We start from the raw sequence: 16,150 nt of genomic DNA, 5'->3' as shown, positions 1-16,150 counted from the left end.
AAGAGAGGTGTCCCCACAGAGAGAGGGCTACTGAAGGGAAGAGTGGGAGCTGGTAACCATGAGAAAACTGAAATGGGGACAGACCAGTGGATGAACAAGGCAGGTTGTGAGCACCGTTACTGGGGTCAAGTCACACAGCGACTGTCTGATGTCACAGTCTCAGTCAGTTGTACTCTTTACCTTTACAGTTGTAGCCTGTCAGTGCAGGACATACGTATGCATTAATACTGCAAACAGCATTTTTTTAATACTGAGTGACTGCAGCAGGTCACTGATGGAGGCCGCTGATCTTACCAGCAGCACTTGATGGCATTTTATCATGTGATTGTTAATAAAAGCCAAAGGCACATTTAGCAGTCAAATGGGTTTTTATGTGAATACAGTGCAGCTGCTCTTTGGTGGCACGTCGAAATTCTGTTCATCAGGTGGGAAAGGAGTCATAAAAAGATAGTGTGAAAAAACACTGAAATAAAAGTTCATGTCAGGCAAACTAATGATATCATCACTGCAATGTGACCTACATGTTACATACAGTAAGTAACTTTTTATGCTTGATGTTATATTTGTTTATAATGATTAAGCTGTTCTAAATCAGCATCTGTAAAAAAACACAAGTAAAACCAACACATCACCAACAGGTCCAGCGATTCACCATCATGCATCCAGGAACTGGAGGAGCAGCTGAACCATCAACCCAAGGTTTGACACCTCCCTACCCACTAACCTACTGTCAGGACTCGGGCAGGCGGCGGACCCACATGCACAGCACGGAGGCAGGATTATGATCAGACAGAGGTTTATTTCTTTACGGCAGGGTCAGACGGTCCAGGTCATACACGAAATGGTCACGGCAAAAATACAGGCAGGGATCAGGCAAACTCACGGTCAGTAGTAGTCCAGGGTCAGGCAGGATACACGGAGACACAGGAAACTCGGAACAAAGAAACACGAACGAAACTCGGAACACTCCTGAAACACGGCCGGATGGAAACAAGGTACTGGAACACGGAACACGAAAACACGGGAAACACGGAACGCTCAGGAAACACGGAACACTAATGAAACTCGAATACAACAATCTGGCAAAGGACTATGGGAAACGGTGGTGGCTAAATACACAGAATGATTACATAATTACTGACAGGTGTGGATACTGAGAACCGGTAAGTGGACAGCTGACTGGAACGGGAAGTTAACAAAATAAAACAGGACATGGCGTGACTACTGGAAAACAACTAGAAACGAAAACACAGATCATGACAGTACCCCCCCCCCCTATGGCGCCTTCCACGGCGCCCACGGAAGCCCCCCCCCCCAAACCAGGGCGGGCGGAGGGTGGTCCCAGGAGGAGGGACCGAATCCCAACCCCTCAAGGCAAACGAGCAGGGTGGGTGGAGGGAGGACCGGAGGAGGGCCAAAACAAGAGTCCACATAACAAAGTCCACGAACAGGGAAGACACGAAGATCAGGGATTCCTTCACGGAGGGTGAAGGCGCGGCGAGATCCTGCCCAGCCGCCGCTGAGGCAGAGGGGCACCCCCAGTGCCCCTGGGCTGGGCCAGCGTCCACGGGGATCCCCCCCAACGGCGATGTCCTCCTGGCGGACGCTGATCCAGGAGGCTGAGAAGTCGAGGCGGACGGCGCCGCAGGAGGCAGCGCCATCCCAACAGCAGGATGCGCCGAGGGCGAGACCACCAGTCCGGCAGCCGAGCCAAGGACGAGGCAGGAACCAGCGGCGTCCTCCCTGGACCACCGCGACGAGAGACAGGAACCAGCGGCGTCCTCCTAGGACCACCGCGACGAGAGACAGGCACCAGCGGCGTCCTCCTTGGACCACCGCGACGAAGGACAGGAACCAGCGGCGTCCTCCTTGGACCGCCGCGACGAAAGGCAGGAACCAGCGGCGTCCTCCTTGGACCACCGCGACGAGAGACAGGAACCAGCGGCGTCCTCCCTGGACCACCGCGACGAGAGACGGGTGTAGGTGCGGCCGGAGCCGGGCCGCCGGGAACCGATGCCGGTGCAGCGGGAGCTGCGACGGGAGCGACCCCCTCCTGGAGGTCGGCAGGAACTATGACGAGCGCGACCCCCTCCTGGAGGTCCGCCGGGACTGCGACGGGCGCGACCCCCTCCTGGAGGTCCGCCGGGACTGCGACGGGCGCGACCCCCTCCTGGAGGTCCGCCGGGACTGCGACGGGCGCGACCCCCTCCTGGAGGTCCGCCGGGACTGCGACGGGCGCGACCCCCTCCTGGAGGTCCGCCGGGACTGCGGCTGGCGCGACCCCCTCCTGGAGGCCCGCCGGAACTGCGGCTGGCGCGACCCCCTCCTGGAGGTCCGCCGGAACTGCGGTTGGCGCGACCCCCTCCTGGAGGTCCGCCGGAACTGCAGCTGGCGCGACCCCCTCCTGGAGGTGCGCAGGAACTGCAGCTGGCGCGACCTCCTCCTGGAGGTGCGCAGGAACTGCAGCTGGCGCGACCTCCTCCTGGAGGTGCGCAGGAACTGCAGCAGGCGCTGCCTCCTCCTGGAGGCTGGCGGGCGCTGCGGCTCCGAGGGTGACAGGGACTGGAACGACCGCTACAGGGCCGACGGGAACGGGACCAGAGACAGGGGCGACCTCTACTTGGTCGACGGGAGCGCCCTCACCTTGGCCGACGGGAACGCCCTCAACTTGGCCGACGGGAACGCCCTCAACTTGGCCTACGGGAACGCCCTCAACTTGGCCTACGGGAACGCCCTCAACTTGGCCTACGGGAACGCCCTCAACTTGGCCTACGGGAACGCCCTCAACTTGGCCGACAGGGACAGGAACTGGAACGACCTCAACTTGGCCGACAGGGACAGGAACTGGAACGACCTCAACTTGGCCGACAGGGACAGGAACTGGAACGACCTCAACTTGGCCGACAGGGACAGGAACTGGAACGACCTCAACTTGGCCGACAGGGACAGGAACTGGAATGACCTCAACTTGGCCGACAGGGACAGGAACTGGAACGACCTCAACTTGGCCGACAGGGACAGGAACTGGAACGACCTCAACATGGCCGACAGGAACAGGAACGGCATCTACTTGGCCGACAGGAACAGGAACGGCATCTACTTGGCCGACAGGAACTGGAACGGCCGCAACATGGCCGACAGGGACTGGAACGGCCGCAACATGGCCGACAGGGACTGGAACGGCCGCAACATGGCCGACAGGGACTGGAACGGCCGCAACATGGCCGACAGGGACTGGAACGGCCGCAACATGGCCGACAGGGACTGGAACGGCCGCAACACAGCCGACAGGAACTGGAACGGCGTCCCCTCCGGAGCTGGCATGACAGCTTACAGCTGCCGAGCTCGACGGGGGAGACGTCGGGCCTGATTGGGTGGGGCTAACAGTCGTCAGACGGACGGTGCCCTCTGACGGGGACAAGGACTGAGCGTGACTGGACTGGACTGGGACGTGACTCGACTGGACTGGAACATGAGCTAGACTCGGCTGGACCAGAGCGTGACTCGACTGGACTGGGCTCGACTGGACTGGGCTCGACTGGACTGGGCTCGACTGGACTGGGCTCGACTGGACCGAAACCTGGACTGGGCTCGACTGGACCGAAACCTGGACTGGGCTCGACTGGACTGGGCTCGACTGGACTGGGCTCGACTGGACTGGACTGAAACCTGGACTGGGCTCGACTGGAGCGGGGCTCGGCTGAACTGGGCTCGACTGGACTGAGACCTGGGCTGGGCTCGACTGGGCTGAGACCTGGGCTGGGCTCGACTGGGCTGAAACCGGGACTGGGCTCGACTGGACTGAGACCTGGGCTGGGCTCGACTGGACTGAGACCTGGGCTGGGCTCGACGGGACTGAAACCTGGGCTGGGCTCGACTGGACTGAAACCTGGGCTGGGCTCGGCTGAACTGGAGACTGAACAGGGCTCGGCTGAACTGGAGACTGAACAGGGTTCGGCTGGGCTGGAGACTGGACCGGGCTCGGCTGGACTGGAGACTGAACCGGGCTCGGCTGGACTGGAGACTGAACCGGGCTCGGCTGGACTGGGGACTGAACCGGGCTCGGCTGGACTGGGGACTGGGCAGCACGCGGCTGAACTGGGGACTGGGCAGCACGCGGCTGAACTGGGGACTGGGCAGCACGCGGCTGAACTGGGGACTGGGCAGCACGCGGCTGAACTGGGGACTGGGCAGCACGCGGCTGAACTGGGGACTGGGCAACACACGGCTGAACTGGGGACTGGGCAACACACGGCTGAACTGGGGACTGGGCAAAACACGGCTGAGCTGGGGACTGGGCAAAACACGGCTGAGCTGGGGACTGGGCAAAACACGGCTGAGCTGGGGACTGGGCAAAACACGACTGAGCTGGAGACTGAGCAGCGCGCGGCTGGACTGGAGACTGAGCAGCGCGCGGCTGGACTGGAGACTGAGCAGCGCGCGGCTGGACTGGAGGCTGAGCAGCGCGCGCCTGAACTGGAGAATGAACAGCGCGCGGCTGGACTGGAGACTGAGGACCGCGTGAGAGCAGGAAATCCTCCCAGGGAAACAACCATGGAGCTGGGCAGGTTGGTGCAGGCACGACGATCCGACGGGGCGGGAAGGAGGAAACCGGCGGTGCGACCGGCGCTGGCATGGTGCAGAGCGCGTCGCTTAACTCGTCAAACTTCGCGCACAGTCGCTTATAGAGGTGATGAACACTGGGGTGATCTAACGCGGTGTCATCGTCCTCCAGCGTCACTATTGCCACCTCCACGGCGCTGCGCTGATCCTCCGGGTTACTAGCCCGGCGGTAATCCTCCGCGAGGATCTTGAAATAACCATGTAGGTCGTTGGGTAGCTCGGCGCAGGTGAAGTCCATGCTTTCGCGGGAGGGTAATATTCGCCGTAAAAAACAAGGGGAAAAAAAACAGTCACTGACCTGACCGGGGGCTAAGTGCTGGCTGGGTCCAAGTTTGGCCAGATTGTTCTGTCAGGACTCGGGCAGGCGGCGGACCCACATGCACAGCACGGAGGCAGGATTATGATCAGACAGAGGTTTATTTCTTTACGGCAAGGTCAGACGGTCCAGGTCATACACGAAATGGTCACGGCAAAAATACAGGCAGGGATCAGGCAAACTCACGGTCAGTAGTAGTCCAGGGTCAGGCAGGATACACGGAGACACAGGAAACTCGGAACAAAGAAACACGAACGAAACTCGGAACACTCCTGAAACACGGCCGGATGGAAACAAGGTACTGGAACACGGAACACGAAAACACGGGAAACACGGAACGCTCAGGAAACACGGAACACTAATGAAACTCGAATACAACAATCTGGCAAAGGACTATGGGAAACGGTGGTGGCTAAATACACAGAATGATTACATAATTACTGACAGGTGTGGATACTGAGAACCGGTAAGTGGACAGCTGACTGGAACGGGAAGTTAACAAAATAAAACAGGACATGGCGTGACTACTGGAAAACAACTAGAAACGAAAACACAGATCATGACACCTACAGTACACTTACCTCTGTTAAAGGCTGTCCGTTTAGGGTAATTTCTAATATAGATGGGTTTTGAGTCAAATATTGTAAATGGACTAAAGAGCTGATGATGCTTCTGAATAAGTAAGTTTGTAACATGACAAACTAGGACAACTTCCACAACAACAGTTTGACTCTTGTACGTACACAACAACCCTGACTTTTTACATTTTGACATGTAAACAACATAGATCTATCTAAATAACTAACACAAATAACTAAGACGCTGAGGTATCTGGAACAACCCTAAGGTGAAGAAACATCTGTTGGGTTTTAAAATTGTAACACAGCAGCTACTGTACATGAATGAGATGAATAAGGCCAAGGATCCTGTTGTTGTGTGCTCTTAAACGCACCTTTTACCACTTTAAGGCATTTTACTGTCATTGGAGACTCTCAATATTCTCTGAAAATGAGCTGGATGTGGACAAACACTGCTGTTCAATGTATCTGGAGCTCCCAGTGACATTGTCTATGGACATACTGTATGTTATAGGACCAGTAGCAAAAGGTCAGACACTACAACTGTAGTGGAATAACAGGAATCAATTACAACCTCAAGAACCTCAACCCAAATGGTTCCTACTCCACGGTCCCTGTATCTGAAGCTCTCAGTGACATTCTCTATGTACATGATTGATGTATGTTATAGGACCAGACACAAAGTCAAATCATCTGTACACAAAGCTCAAAGTTCACATTTTGAAATAGTCCAACTGTACTGTAAGTAACAAAAGCAATCGGTGCAATGCTACTCTTCATCAACATACTGGGTACCTGAGCAGAACCCAAGTGGTTCTTACACCACAGTGCGAAGAAAAGCAATCAGCAACCTAAAATCAATCTAAGGGCGCTACCTTGTGGTTGAACACATGTATTGCCTCTTCTTTCCTTTTTTTTTTTTTTTTTTTTTTGTTCTGTCCAGCAGTTTAGCAAGCAGCATATATTACGCTGAATGCCACATTGTGATGGACAGCTTTGCTTTAACAAGAAGAGTATATATAGAATATATATACTCTTCCTGATTTATGGTTTATTTAATGGTTTATTTAGCTAATCCAAAATGTGTGTGATGTTGCTGTGTTGGTGGACAGGTTAGGTTTCTGCTTTAGGGTGTGTATGCGGGAGGGTGGGGGGTAAGGGGTGCAACCAGCTGCTGAAACCAAGCAAATCTGTTAAGTAAACAATCGGAGCAAAAAAATAAAAAAATAAATAAAAAAAACTAAATAAGAAGCATGGATGTACCTTAGGCTAACACATTCATAACTAAACAATTTTTCTACTGTGGTTTACCTTGAAGATTAATACTAATACCAATAATAGTACTAAGGTATGTGCACATACTAATACAAACATACACATACAATATACATACATATGTGCATTATTATACATATCCCATACTACTTAATAAAAGTCATGACATACAACACCACACATTCCATATTCACACATTATTGATATTGGTAGTGATAAGTATCAATAATACTTACAGTTGGATTTGGAAAGTGTCCCACTACAAGGTTAGTAAGGCTGTAGCTTAACATTATTCACCCAAAGGGTGAGGCAGACGTTGATGCATGAACAATGCCACTTGTGGAAGCCAGGGTGATGTGAGGGGCTCCGCCACTACGCCCATTCAGCAAGCAGAGGAAGGAATCCCAGCAGCCAGGGAGCCCACACACCTTCAGTTCCAGGAGGGCAGGTGTTGCAACCCAAGCTGCCCACACAGAGCCCCCCAGGCAGAGCTGCAGCAGCAACAGAGACAGCACCCGAGGCCAGAGTGGGCCACCGGGGGTAAACGCTGTCCGCCCCATGAGAACCAGGGGCAAACACTCCCCCCGGCGGGAGGGTCGGCCTGAAGGAGTAGATCCCGAGGACTGTTATGGCAAAAATTGTCTCTTCTTTATTTCTGTCTCTTCCTTATTTCTATGCAGTTATTATACGAGTTATGACTTATGTTCTGCAATTAATATCTTATGTTTTGTCTTACTGTATGCATTTGACATTTCACCTAGATTGTTCAATGGTTGTCTCTGCCTGATAGACTCTCAACTCTAGCTCCCAAACCCAAGGTCAGGGAGTTGTGTCTCTGTCTGTTGAGACTCTGTGCTCCTTTCTCACAGATAGTTGGACGTCAGCAATGCAGGTGTGAGAAAGTAAAAATCTTCACACACACTGCGACAGGGAGGAGATGGTGCATGTAATTTGATTGGGTTAGAAAGACATTCCACCCTAGTCGGACAGAGAAGCTAAAAGGCAGAAGCAACTTGAGGATCGTGGGCTCTTTGCATCACACCTTCGTGGTGTGTGCACTGATCTCCCCAGCTGGTTTTTGGTTTGTTGATGTGCACGATCAACATCCATGCTTTTTATTTGCTTTCCCCATTATTTTTATTTTCTTTATTATTTCAATAAATCGCACAAAAGGACAACTCTCTCATCTGCTTCTTTATGGAAAATTTCCACCACAGGACCCACGGTCCGTAGGGAGCCCGCCAGAAGATGCCCCCGCGCCCAGAGTGGGGCCCGCCCCCAGCCCACCACCCCCACACGGGCGGAGCGGGGCCTACCCCATCGGCCCGACCTCATCCCCTGGCGCTACAGCGGCCTGCAGCACAAGGCCAGCAATTGGTGGGGTCAGCAGAAAAGAGACCACCCAGGCAGACGATCATCGTACCCCGGGCGAAAAACCGGACCCCCCACACTTCAACCGCACCACACGCATACCAACTCACACAAACACAGACGCATACACCCACCCACATGTGCAACACACATCATCACATCAACACACACACACACCATAGACTCTCTCACAACAAACTAGTCAATCATACGTGAACCAATGCACTCTCAGATACATTCTCGCACCCACACCATTCGCTTGATCACACTCGTGGTGAGGGTAGGTCTCCGGCCTGCCGTCCATGTGGCCCCAGGCAGGGACCGCAGCTCCTCCCGAGCCCCGACCAACCCCCCCAACCCGGGGGAGGCAGAGGGCAGTAGAAAAAGGTACCTCAGAACCCTGCAACCCAGCTTGGACGTGAGTGTGTGGAACTAAAGTGCACTGAAGGTGGGTGACACCTCCAGGAGCACAACCGCTGGCTGACGGTGTGTCCCCCGGACAGTGCCCCCCCTCGCCCTAAATGTCTTTTTGCAGTTAAAACTGGGTGGTGATCTCTCCATCAGGGCCAGTGGCCGAGGCCACAACTGGCCTCAGCCCCAGGCCCCAGTGGAAGAGCCCACCCCCGGCCCTAAATGTATGTGTATGTAGCTAAGTATGAGGAACTTTGGGAGATACCCAATTCTCCGGGGGGTCCAGCAGACAGAGCCATCAATAAGAAGGCTCCGTCTACTGGCCCCCCCGGAAGGAGCCCCCAGATTCCTGGACAAGTGTGTATGACTAATGCAATTAAAACTGCAGAGCATCCCACTTGGAAGGGACGGAACCACTTCCCAGTAGCCCCGGTCCCTCCATCAGCAGGACGCCCCTTGCAGACCTAAGTGGATGAATGCGGAGAAATGTAGTTGGGAAGCAGAGCACCAGGGTCCGCAGAGCCAGGTTCCCGACTGGCTCTGCTACCTATCTCACCACCCCCCACAACCCCCAGCCAGGAAGGGACAGCCAAGACCCAGGGACCGCAGTACTACTGTCCAGGCGCCACACGCAGCACAGCCAGAGCCATCCTCACCCTTCTTTCACACTTACCCATTCTCTCGCTCAAGTATGCCCATGCTCGCCCCGTGTAGTGTGACACTCAAACCCACACACATACTCTGCGGTTGTGCATTGAGGGCCAGCCTCCGCCCAGGGCCCAATGAAGGTTCTAGCCTGAGTAGTCCGCCAACCCCCCCTGCAACAGGCCCGAGCAGTTACCAGAGGGCGTCGGACCGCTAGGGCAGGCAGCGCCCCACCCGAGCAGGGGCAGCGCCCCAGGGGAGAGACACCCCTCCGGGCACAGGCAGGCACCCCCAGAGGGAGTCCCCCGGACGCAGGTCACCCAGGTCTCCACCCCCAGGTCCGCCCCCGCACACCGGCAGGGAGGCCCGCCTCCGGCTCCCAGGAGACAGGAACACGCCAACCCTCAAAATGGTCCCACCCCGGCACAGGGCCGCCGGCCTCAGCAGCCACCACCCCCCCCCGCCGCAGGGGACCCATGCGGCCAGCCCAGAGTCCACCAACCCGTTGTCCCAGTTCCTTAGGCAGGCAGGCACCACCAACCACTAGTCACCCCCCCACCACTGTGCCAGACATGATGCAGCACCCGAGCCCCACGCATCCTTACCTGGAAATGGAATCAATCAGAGTATAGTTTTGGTCATTGATTTGATGAAGCAGACAATGTGTCTAAGGTGATATAATCTAACAAGCTGTTCAGGTATTGAGTAATGTTTAATTTTTTTTAGTTTTCCAGTTCATGAGGATGATTTTCTTTGCGACACAGAGGGCAGAAAGAAGTGTGTGTGATGAGTTTGTCTCTAGATCAAGCCCACTTAGATCTTCTAGAAGACAAAGTGCAGGGGCTGCTGGGATTGGACAGCTTAACTGGGTTGACAGGTGTTCACATACTCTTTGCCAAAATTGCTGCACAGGTGAGCATGACCAGAATGCATGTAGGAATCTATCTGCTGTGTTATCTGTACAGTGAGGGCAAATATTTGAGTTTGTGAGACCCATTTGGAACATCCTTTGTCCTGTATAGTGAGTTCTATGAAGAATTTTGTATTGTATTAGTTGTAAATTTGTATTTTTTGTCATTCTGAATAAATTAGAACATATGTTATTCCAGAATGTGTAATTAGTGGTGATATTGAGATCAGCTTCCCATTTAGAGATCGGAAGGCTCACTGTCTGGTCTACATTGGAAATTAAGATATAGATTTTGGATACTGTCCTTTTCCCTGATATATCAATAAATCGCTCTATTACTGGTGGTGGTTGCATGTGGATGGCAGTATTCTTACTTTTTGCATTAAGTATTGACTTTAGTTGTTGGTATTCTAAGAAATTGGCACTAGTGATTTCATAGTGAGACACTAGTTCTTCAAAAGAGGTAAACTTGTCTCTTGTGAAAACATGTTTCAGATGTGTTATCCCTTTGATATGCCAAGTTGGAAAGTGTATTGCCTTTTTGTTTTGTATGATGTCTGGATTGTTCCAGAGAGGTGTGTTTTGGCAGAGTAAGCGAAGACCCATTAATTTTAAGAAACTCCCACCAGGCTTGCAGAGATGCTTTTATGCTAATGTTCTGGTAACAACTATGATGTTTGATTTTGGTGCTGATAAAGGGCAGATCTGCAACTTTAATATTTCCACAAAATGTTTGTTCAATGTCTATCCAGGAGGAGTCTGCTGGCATGGGTTCTATCCATTTGTGGACATGGTTCAGTCTATTGGCAAGAAAATAGTGGTGGAAGTTAGGTAGTCCTAGGCCGCAGCAGCTTCTGGATTTTTGAAGAGTTTTTAAACTAATTTGTGGTGGCTTGGTTTTCCACAAAAACTGTGAGATGTAGGAGTCTAATGTTTTAAACCACGCCTGGGCTGGCTGAGTTGGAATCATTGAAAATATGTAATTAATTTTTGGCAGGATCATCATTTTTATGGTGGCAATTCTTCCCATAAGTGAAATGGGTAAGGACTGCCATCTTTTGAGGTTGGCTTCTATTTGTTTTAATAGTGGATTGTAGTTTAGATCAATAAGCTCTGATAGCCTAGACGACAATTCAATGCCCAAGTATTTAATGTTCCCTGAATGGAGTGTGGTAGAGGAGATGTTAGTCACCTTAAGGTTAAGTGGTAGCACTATAGATTTGGTCCAGTTAATAGAGTACTCTGAAAGTCCTGAGAATTCATCTATGAGGCTGATAGTTGTAGGAAGAGACGTCTGTGGCTCCAGGAGAAACAGTAACACATGGTCAGCATATAAACTTATTTTATGATTTACTGATTTGGTCGATATTCCAGTAATTCCTTCATGCTGTCTTATTGCTGCGGCTAGAGGTTCAATAAATATTGCAAATAGTGATGGGGAAAGTGGGCAGCCCTGTCTTGTCCCTCTATGCAGATTAAACCTTGGTGAGATCTGGTTGTTTGTTCTGACTGCAGCGTTTGCTGAGTTGTATAATATTTGGATCCAGTCTATGAATGTTTCCCCAATGCCGAATTTGTGCAGAGTGGCTAAAAGAAACTTCCAGTTTACTCTATCAAAAGCTTTTTCTGCATCTAAGGAGACGATGGCTGACTCTAGTTTATGGATGGTGACATAATCAATTAAATTAAGTAGTCTGTTCATATTGTTTGTTGACTGTCTACCTTTAATGAAGCCTGTTTAATCAGAGTGAATTATATATGGAGTGATTTTTTCTAATCTTCTAGCAAGTGCTTTACACACTATTTTTAGATCTACATTTATTAGTGAAATTGGTCTATAACTCGATGGGAGTGTAGGGTCTTTTCCTGGTTTTTGGAGCAGGCTTATGAAGGCAGAATTCATATTTGTGGGTAATGAATGTTGTTGTTTAATTTCAGCTAACATTTTGTAAAAGCTGGGTGCCAGCATGGACCAGAACTCTTTATAAAATTCAGTTGGGAATCCATCTGGTCCTGGAGCTTTTTTATTGGGCATCTCCTGCAGAGCTTCATGTAGTTCTGCCAAAGATAACAAGGAGTCTAGAGTTGTAGATTGTTCTTCATTTAGCTTTGGCAGTTCTAGTTTATTCAGAAACGCCTCTATGGCTGAGGTGGGTGGATCTATTTGGGACGTATATAACTCTTGGTAAAAGTTTTTACCTCTTCTTTCCAATGCAGAATAATGCTTCACCTCTCACCTCAATAAGAAAATATTGTCCTTCATGTCTGAACCCGGGCGGGTAGCACTGTTGCCTCACAGAGCGACAGTGAGACAAGGTTCTGGGTTCGATTCCCGGAGGCGGCCCTGTGTGGAGTTTGCACGTTCTCCCCGTGTTTGCGTTCTCCTCCTCCCACGGTCCCACGGCATTAGGTTGATTGGCTTCTCTCCATTGCCCGTAGGTGTGAGTGTGTGTGCGTGAATAGTTGTCTGTCTCTGTGTTGCCCTGCCATCCAGGGTGTACCCTGCCTCTCGCCCATAGCCAGCTGGGTTAGGCTGACCCCGCATTAGGGATGGATGGATGGATGTCTGAACCCAACTGCAGCTTGAGTTTGACCTTCTGTGCGTCTCCTCTGCTTGGTGCAAAAGAAGACCTACAGGTTCAAAGGTCAGGCTCCCAGGTTACCTGTGATGTCATTTTAGTGTTCTCACCAGACCCTCTCCTCCCTCGGCTTCCAGATAAACAGGACAAACAGGAAAGAGAAGTGAAAGAATAAGAAAGGGTACCAGGGCTGAGTTTTGCTTTTTGCGTGTATGAAGAATAGACACTATATTACTTTCTTAGTGGTCCTTCGAGGTGAAATGGCTGAAAAAGGAATTCAACTGGATCAGGATAAACTGTGCTGCTCAGTTTGTCTGGATCTATTAGTCACTATTCCCTGTGGACAGAGTTACTGTTTGAGCTGTATCATAACCTACTGGGACAACATATGAAAGCATTTTATTAGCTCCTTATCCTGTAAATCAAACCAGTTGCTCCTCCCTCTGATTCCAGTGGAGCCAATCCTGTTACAGTCACATGATTAACATGAAACAGAAGAGAAACTGAAAGTGAAGTTACCAGAGCTGAGCTTTTTGTGTGTATGAAGAGCAGACACTTAATTACTTTCTTGTGTTTGACAGGTGAAATGGCTCAACAAGGAATTCAAGTGGATCAGGATAAACTGTGCTGCTCCGTTTGTCTGGATCTATTAAAGGATCCAGTCACTATTTCCTGTGGACACAGTTACTGTTTGAGCTGTATCAGAACCTACTGGGACGCAGAGGGTCACAAAGGAAACAGCTGTCCTCAGTGCAGACAGACGTTTACACGGAGACCTGCTCTGGTGAAAAACACCCTGTTGGCAGATTTAGTGGAGGATCTGAAGAGGACTGGACTCCAGGCTGCTCCAGCTGCTCTCTGCTATGCCACACATCAAGACGTGGCCTGTGATTCCTGCACTGGTAGGAAGCTAAAAGCCACCAAGTCCTGTCTCCAGTGTCTGGTGTCGTACTGTGACCAACACCTCCAGCCTCACTATGAGTCTCCAGCCTTTGAGAAGCACCAGCTGGTCGACCCGTGTGAGAAGCTTCAGGAGAACATCTGTACACGTCACAACGAGGTGATGAAGGTTTTCTGCCGCACTGATCAGCAGTGTATCTGTTACCTCTGCTCCATGGATGAACATAAAGGCCACGACACCGTCTCAGCTGCAGCAGAGAGGACTGAGAAGCAGAAGGAGCTCAGCAAGAACCAGCAAACAATTCAGCAGAAGATCAAGGACAGAGAAGGAGACATCAAGAAGCTGCAGCAGGAGGTGGAGACCATCAATCAATCCGCTGATGAAGCAGAACGCAGCAGTGAGAAGATCTTCACACGTCTGATCCAACTAGTTCAGGACAGATGCTCAGATGTGAAGCAGCAGATCAGGTCCCAGCAGACAAGCCTGGTGAACAGACTGAAAGAATCTCAAAAGGAGCTGGAAGAGGAGCTCGCTGAGATGAAGAGCAGAGAAGCTGAGCTGCAGCAGCTCTTACACACACATGACCCCATCCAGTTTCTGCACCACTGCCCTGCGCTGCTGAATCCCATGGACTCCACTGACCCACACAGCATCAGCATCCAGTCTGTGAGCTACTTTGACCACGTGTTAGCAGCTGTGGCAGCAGCCACAGATAAACTACAGGACGTCCTCAATGAGGAATGGACCAAAGTCTCACTGCTGGAGGTTGAACAGGAAGCTTTAAAGCCACAAGCAGAACCCAGGACCCGGTCTGAATTCCTCCAGTATTCACAAAAAATGACGCTGGATCCAAACACGGCACACAACCAGCTGATGTTATCTGAAGGAAACAGAAAAGCAACAGTGATGAAAAATAAGCTGGTTTATCCTCATCATTCAGACAGATTCATCGAACAGCAGCAGGTCCTGGGAGCAGAGAGCCTGATGGGACGGCATTACTGGGAGGTTCTAATGGATCAGGACTTCTCCAGAGCTACAGTGGCTGTTACATATAAGAAAATTAGCAGAACACAAAGTGAAAGTGAATTTGGATACAATGACAGCTCTTGGGCTTTAATTTTTTCTAAAAGTCCATTCATAGTCATGCACAACGGAAGCATTCTGTTCACCTCAAGACCCCCCTCCACCAGAATAGGAGTGTTTCTGGATCACAGTGCAGGGACTCTGTCCTTCTACAGCGTCTCTGACACCATGACTCTCCTCCACAGAGTCCAGACCACGTTCACTGAGCCTCTCTATGCTGGTCTTAGTGTTTATGGGTATGACATGTATGTTGAACTATGTAAACTCAAGTAGAGGAGCAGCATCAATGAGACCTGAAGGCTGAATCAATCACAGCAGCTACAGTTCTTTGATTTGTTATTTGTAAAACCTAAAATTTTTAGTTTCTAGAGTTTCCCACTCTGCACTGACTAGTAACGATGATCAATGAGGAACTGTTATCGTCATGTGACATCACTGCTCTTCAATCAGTGGGACATTGGACTTTGACTGTAACATGACCACCAAACCACCAAAAAGCTTGTTATGATGGAAACGTGTCATGAAGACATGGAGCAGATGTCACATGGACGTCACAGAGCCTTTATGTTACTATAGCAACGCTTCTCCCCAATCAATCAATCAATCATTAGTAGATCATGTCATGAAAGTCAGACGTTGTGAACTTGAATTTGAGCCCAGAATAAAATGCTTGAAATGCTTTGTAATGTTTCTTATTGTTCCTCAGTAATGTTTGTCAGAAGGTCTAACATGACCGAGAGCAAAACAGGAACAAACTAAAACAAAACATGAAGTACCAAAATAAAACCGGAAACAGGAGACAACATGACTATGGAGCTGGATCTGTCACAGAACCCCCTGGACTAGGGTGGATTCCACCCTATGGGCTCGGTGAACCTTTGTGATGAGGGATGGATCTGTAATGGGAAAAATTGTGCCTTTGATCCAGGACGTCCCAGGCCGGGATTCAAGAGCATTTCTCTAGACGTACCACTCCCTCTCAATGAGGTACTGAAAGCCCCGTCCACACCAAAGACAATTCAACAATTCTTAGACTGTAAAAGCAGTACCATCGTCAATGAGGAGAGGTGGTTAAGGCAGAGGACTCCTAGTGAGGTACTGTATGGCTTGAAACGTGACTAAAACCCCATACTTTGGAAAACATTCTTGTTCTTAATAAAAAACTTTGATGTCACAAAATGACAGACGCTCGCGCAGGAGCACTAATGCAGTAATCTGAACATTTCACTATCACATATATTTGACATATCAAGGCTACAAGAAACACAATTATCCTTCTTTGACAAATAATTTTTATTTGACAATAAAACAAGGACTGTAAGACGTTAAACCAACACTTATCTGTGCGGTTTTGAGGCCAGTTTGCTTTGTTGCAGTTCCCACAAACAACCAGCAGATGTCTATCTTTCTAACTATCAGATGTTTCGAGTAGTGTTTAGATTTCAACCCAGCTGTGTC

The 16,150-nt window shown here is 50.5% G+C and overlaps 2 protein-coding genes across 2 annotated transcripts in view; both read left to right on the top strand.

Annotated features, from left to right (window-relative positions):
• LOC114867074 (tripartite motif-containing protein 16-like) overlaps positions 1-16,150 on the top strand; it is a 60,112-nt gene that overhangs the window by 25,254 nt on the left and 18,708 nt on the right. The window lies entirely within an intron of this gene.
• On the top strand, positions 87-15,373 carry LOC114867297 (tripartite motif-containing protein 16-like). Its single transcript, XM_041073172.2, has 2 exons — positions 87-699; positions 13,290-15,373. Exons 1-2 carry the CDS (start codon positions 657-659, stop codon positions 14,963-14,965), a joined length of 1,719 nt encoding a protein of 572 aa, XP_040929106.2. The 5' UTR covers positions 87-656; the 3' UTR covers positions 14,966-15,373.

Source organism: Betta splendens, chromosome 12 (genome assembly GCF_900634795.4).
Source record: "Betta splendens chromosome 12, fBetSpl5.4, whole genome shotgun sequence".
In the NCBI taxonomy this organism is placed as follows: Eukaryota; Metazoa; Chordata; class Actinopteri; order Anabantiformes; family Osphronemidae; genus Betta; species Betta splendens.
The sequence above is the reverse complement of the archived record's forward strand: the minus strand, read 5'-3'. Positions and strand labels throughout refer to the sequence as shown.

Excerpts from the sequence above, each read along its gene's own strand:
- LOC114867297 (XM_041073172.2), top strand. The coding sequence starts at position 657 with ATGCATCCAGGAACTGGAGGAGCAGCTGAACCATCAACCCAAG. Across the intron at positions 700-13,289 it reads AGCTGAACCATCAACCCAAG|GTGAAATGGCTCAACAAGGA; the intron begins GTTTGACACCTC and ends TGTGTTTGACAG.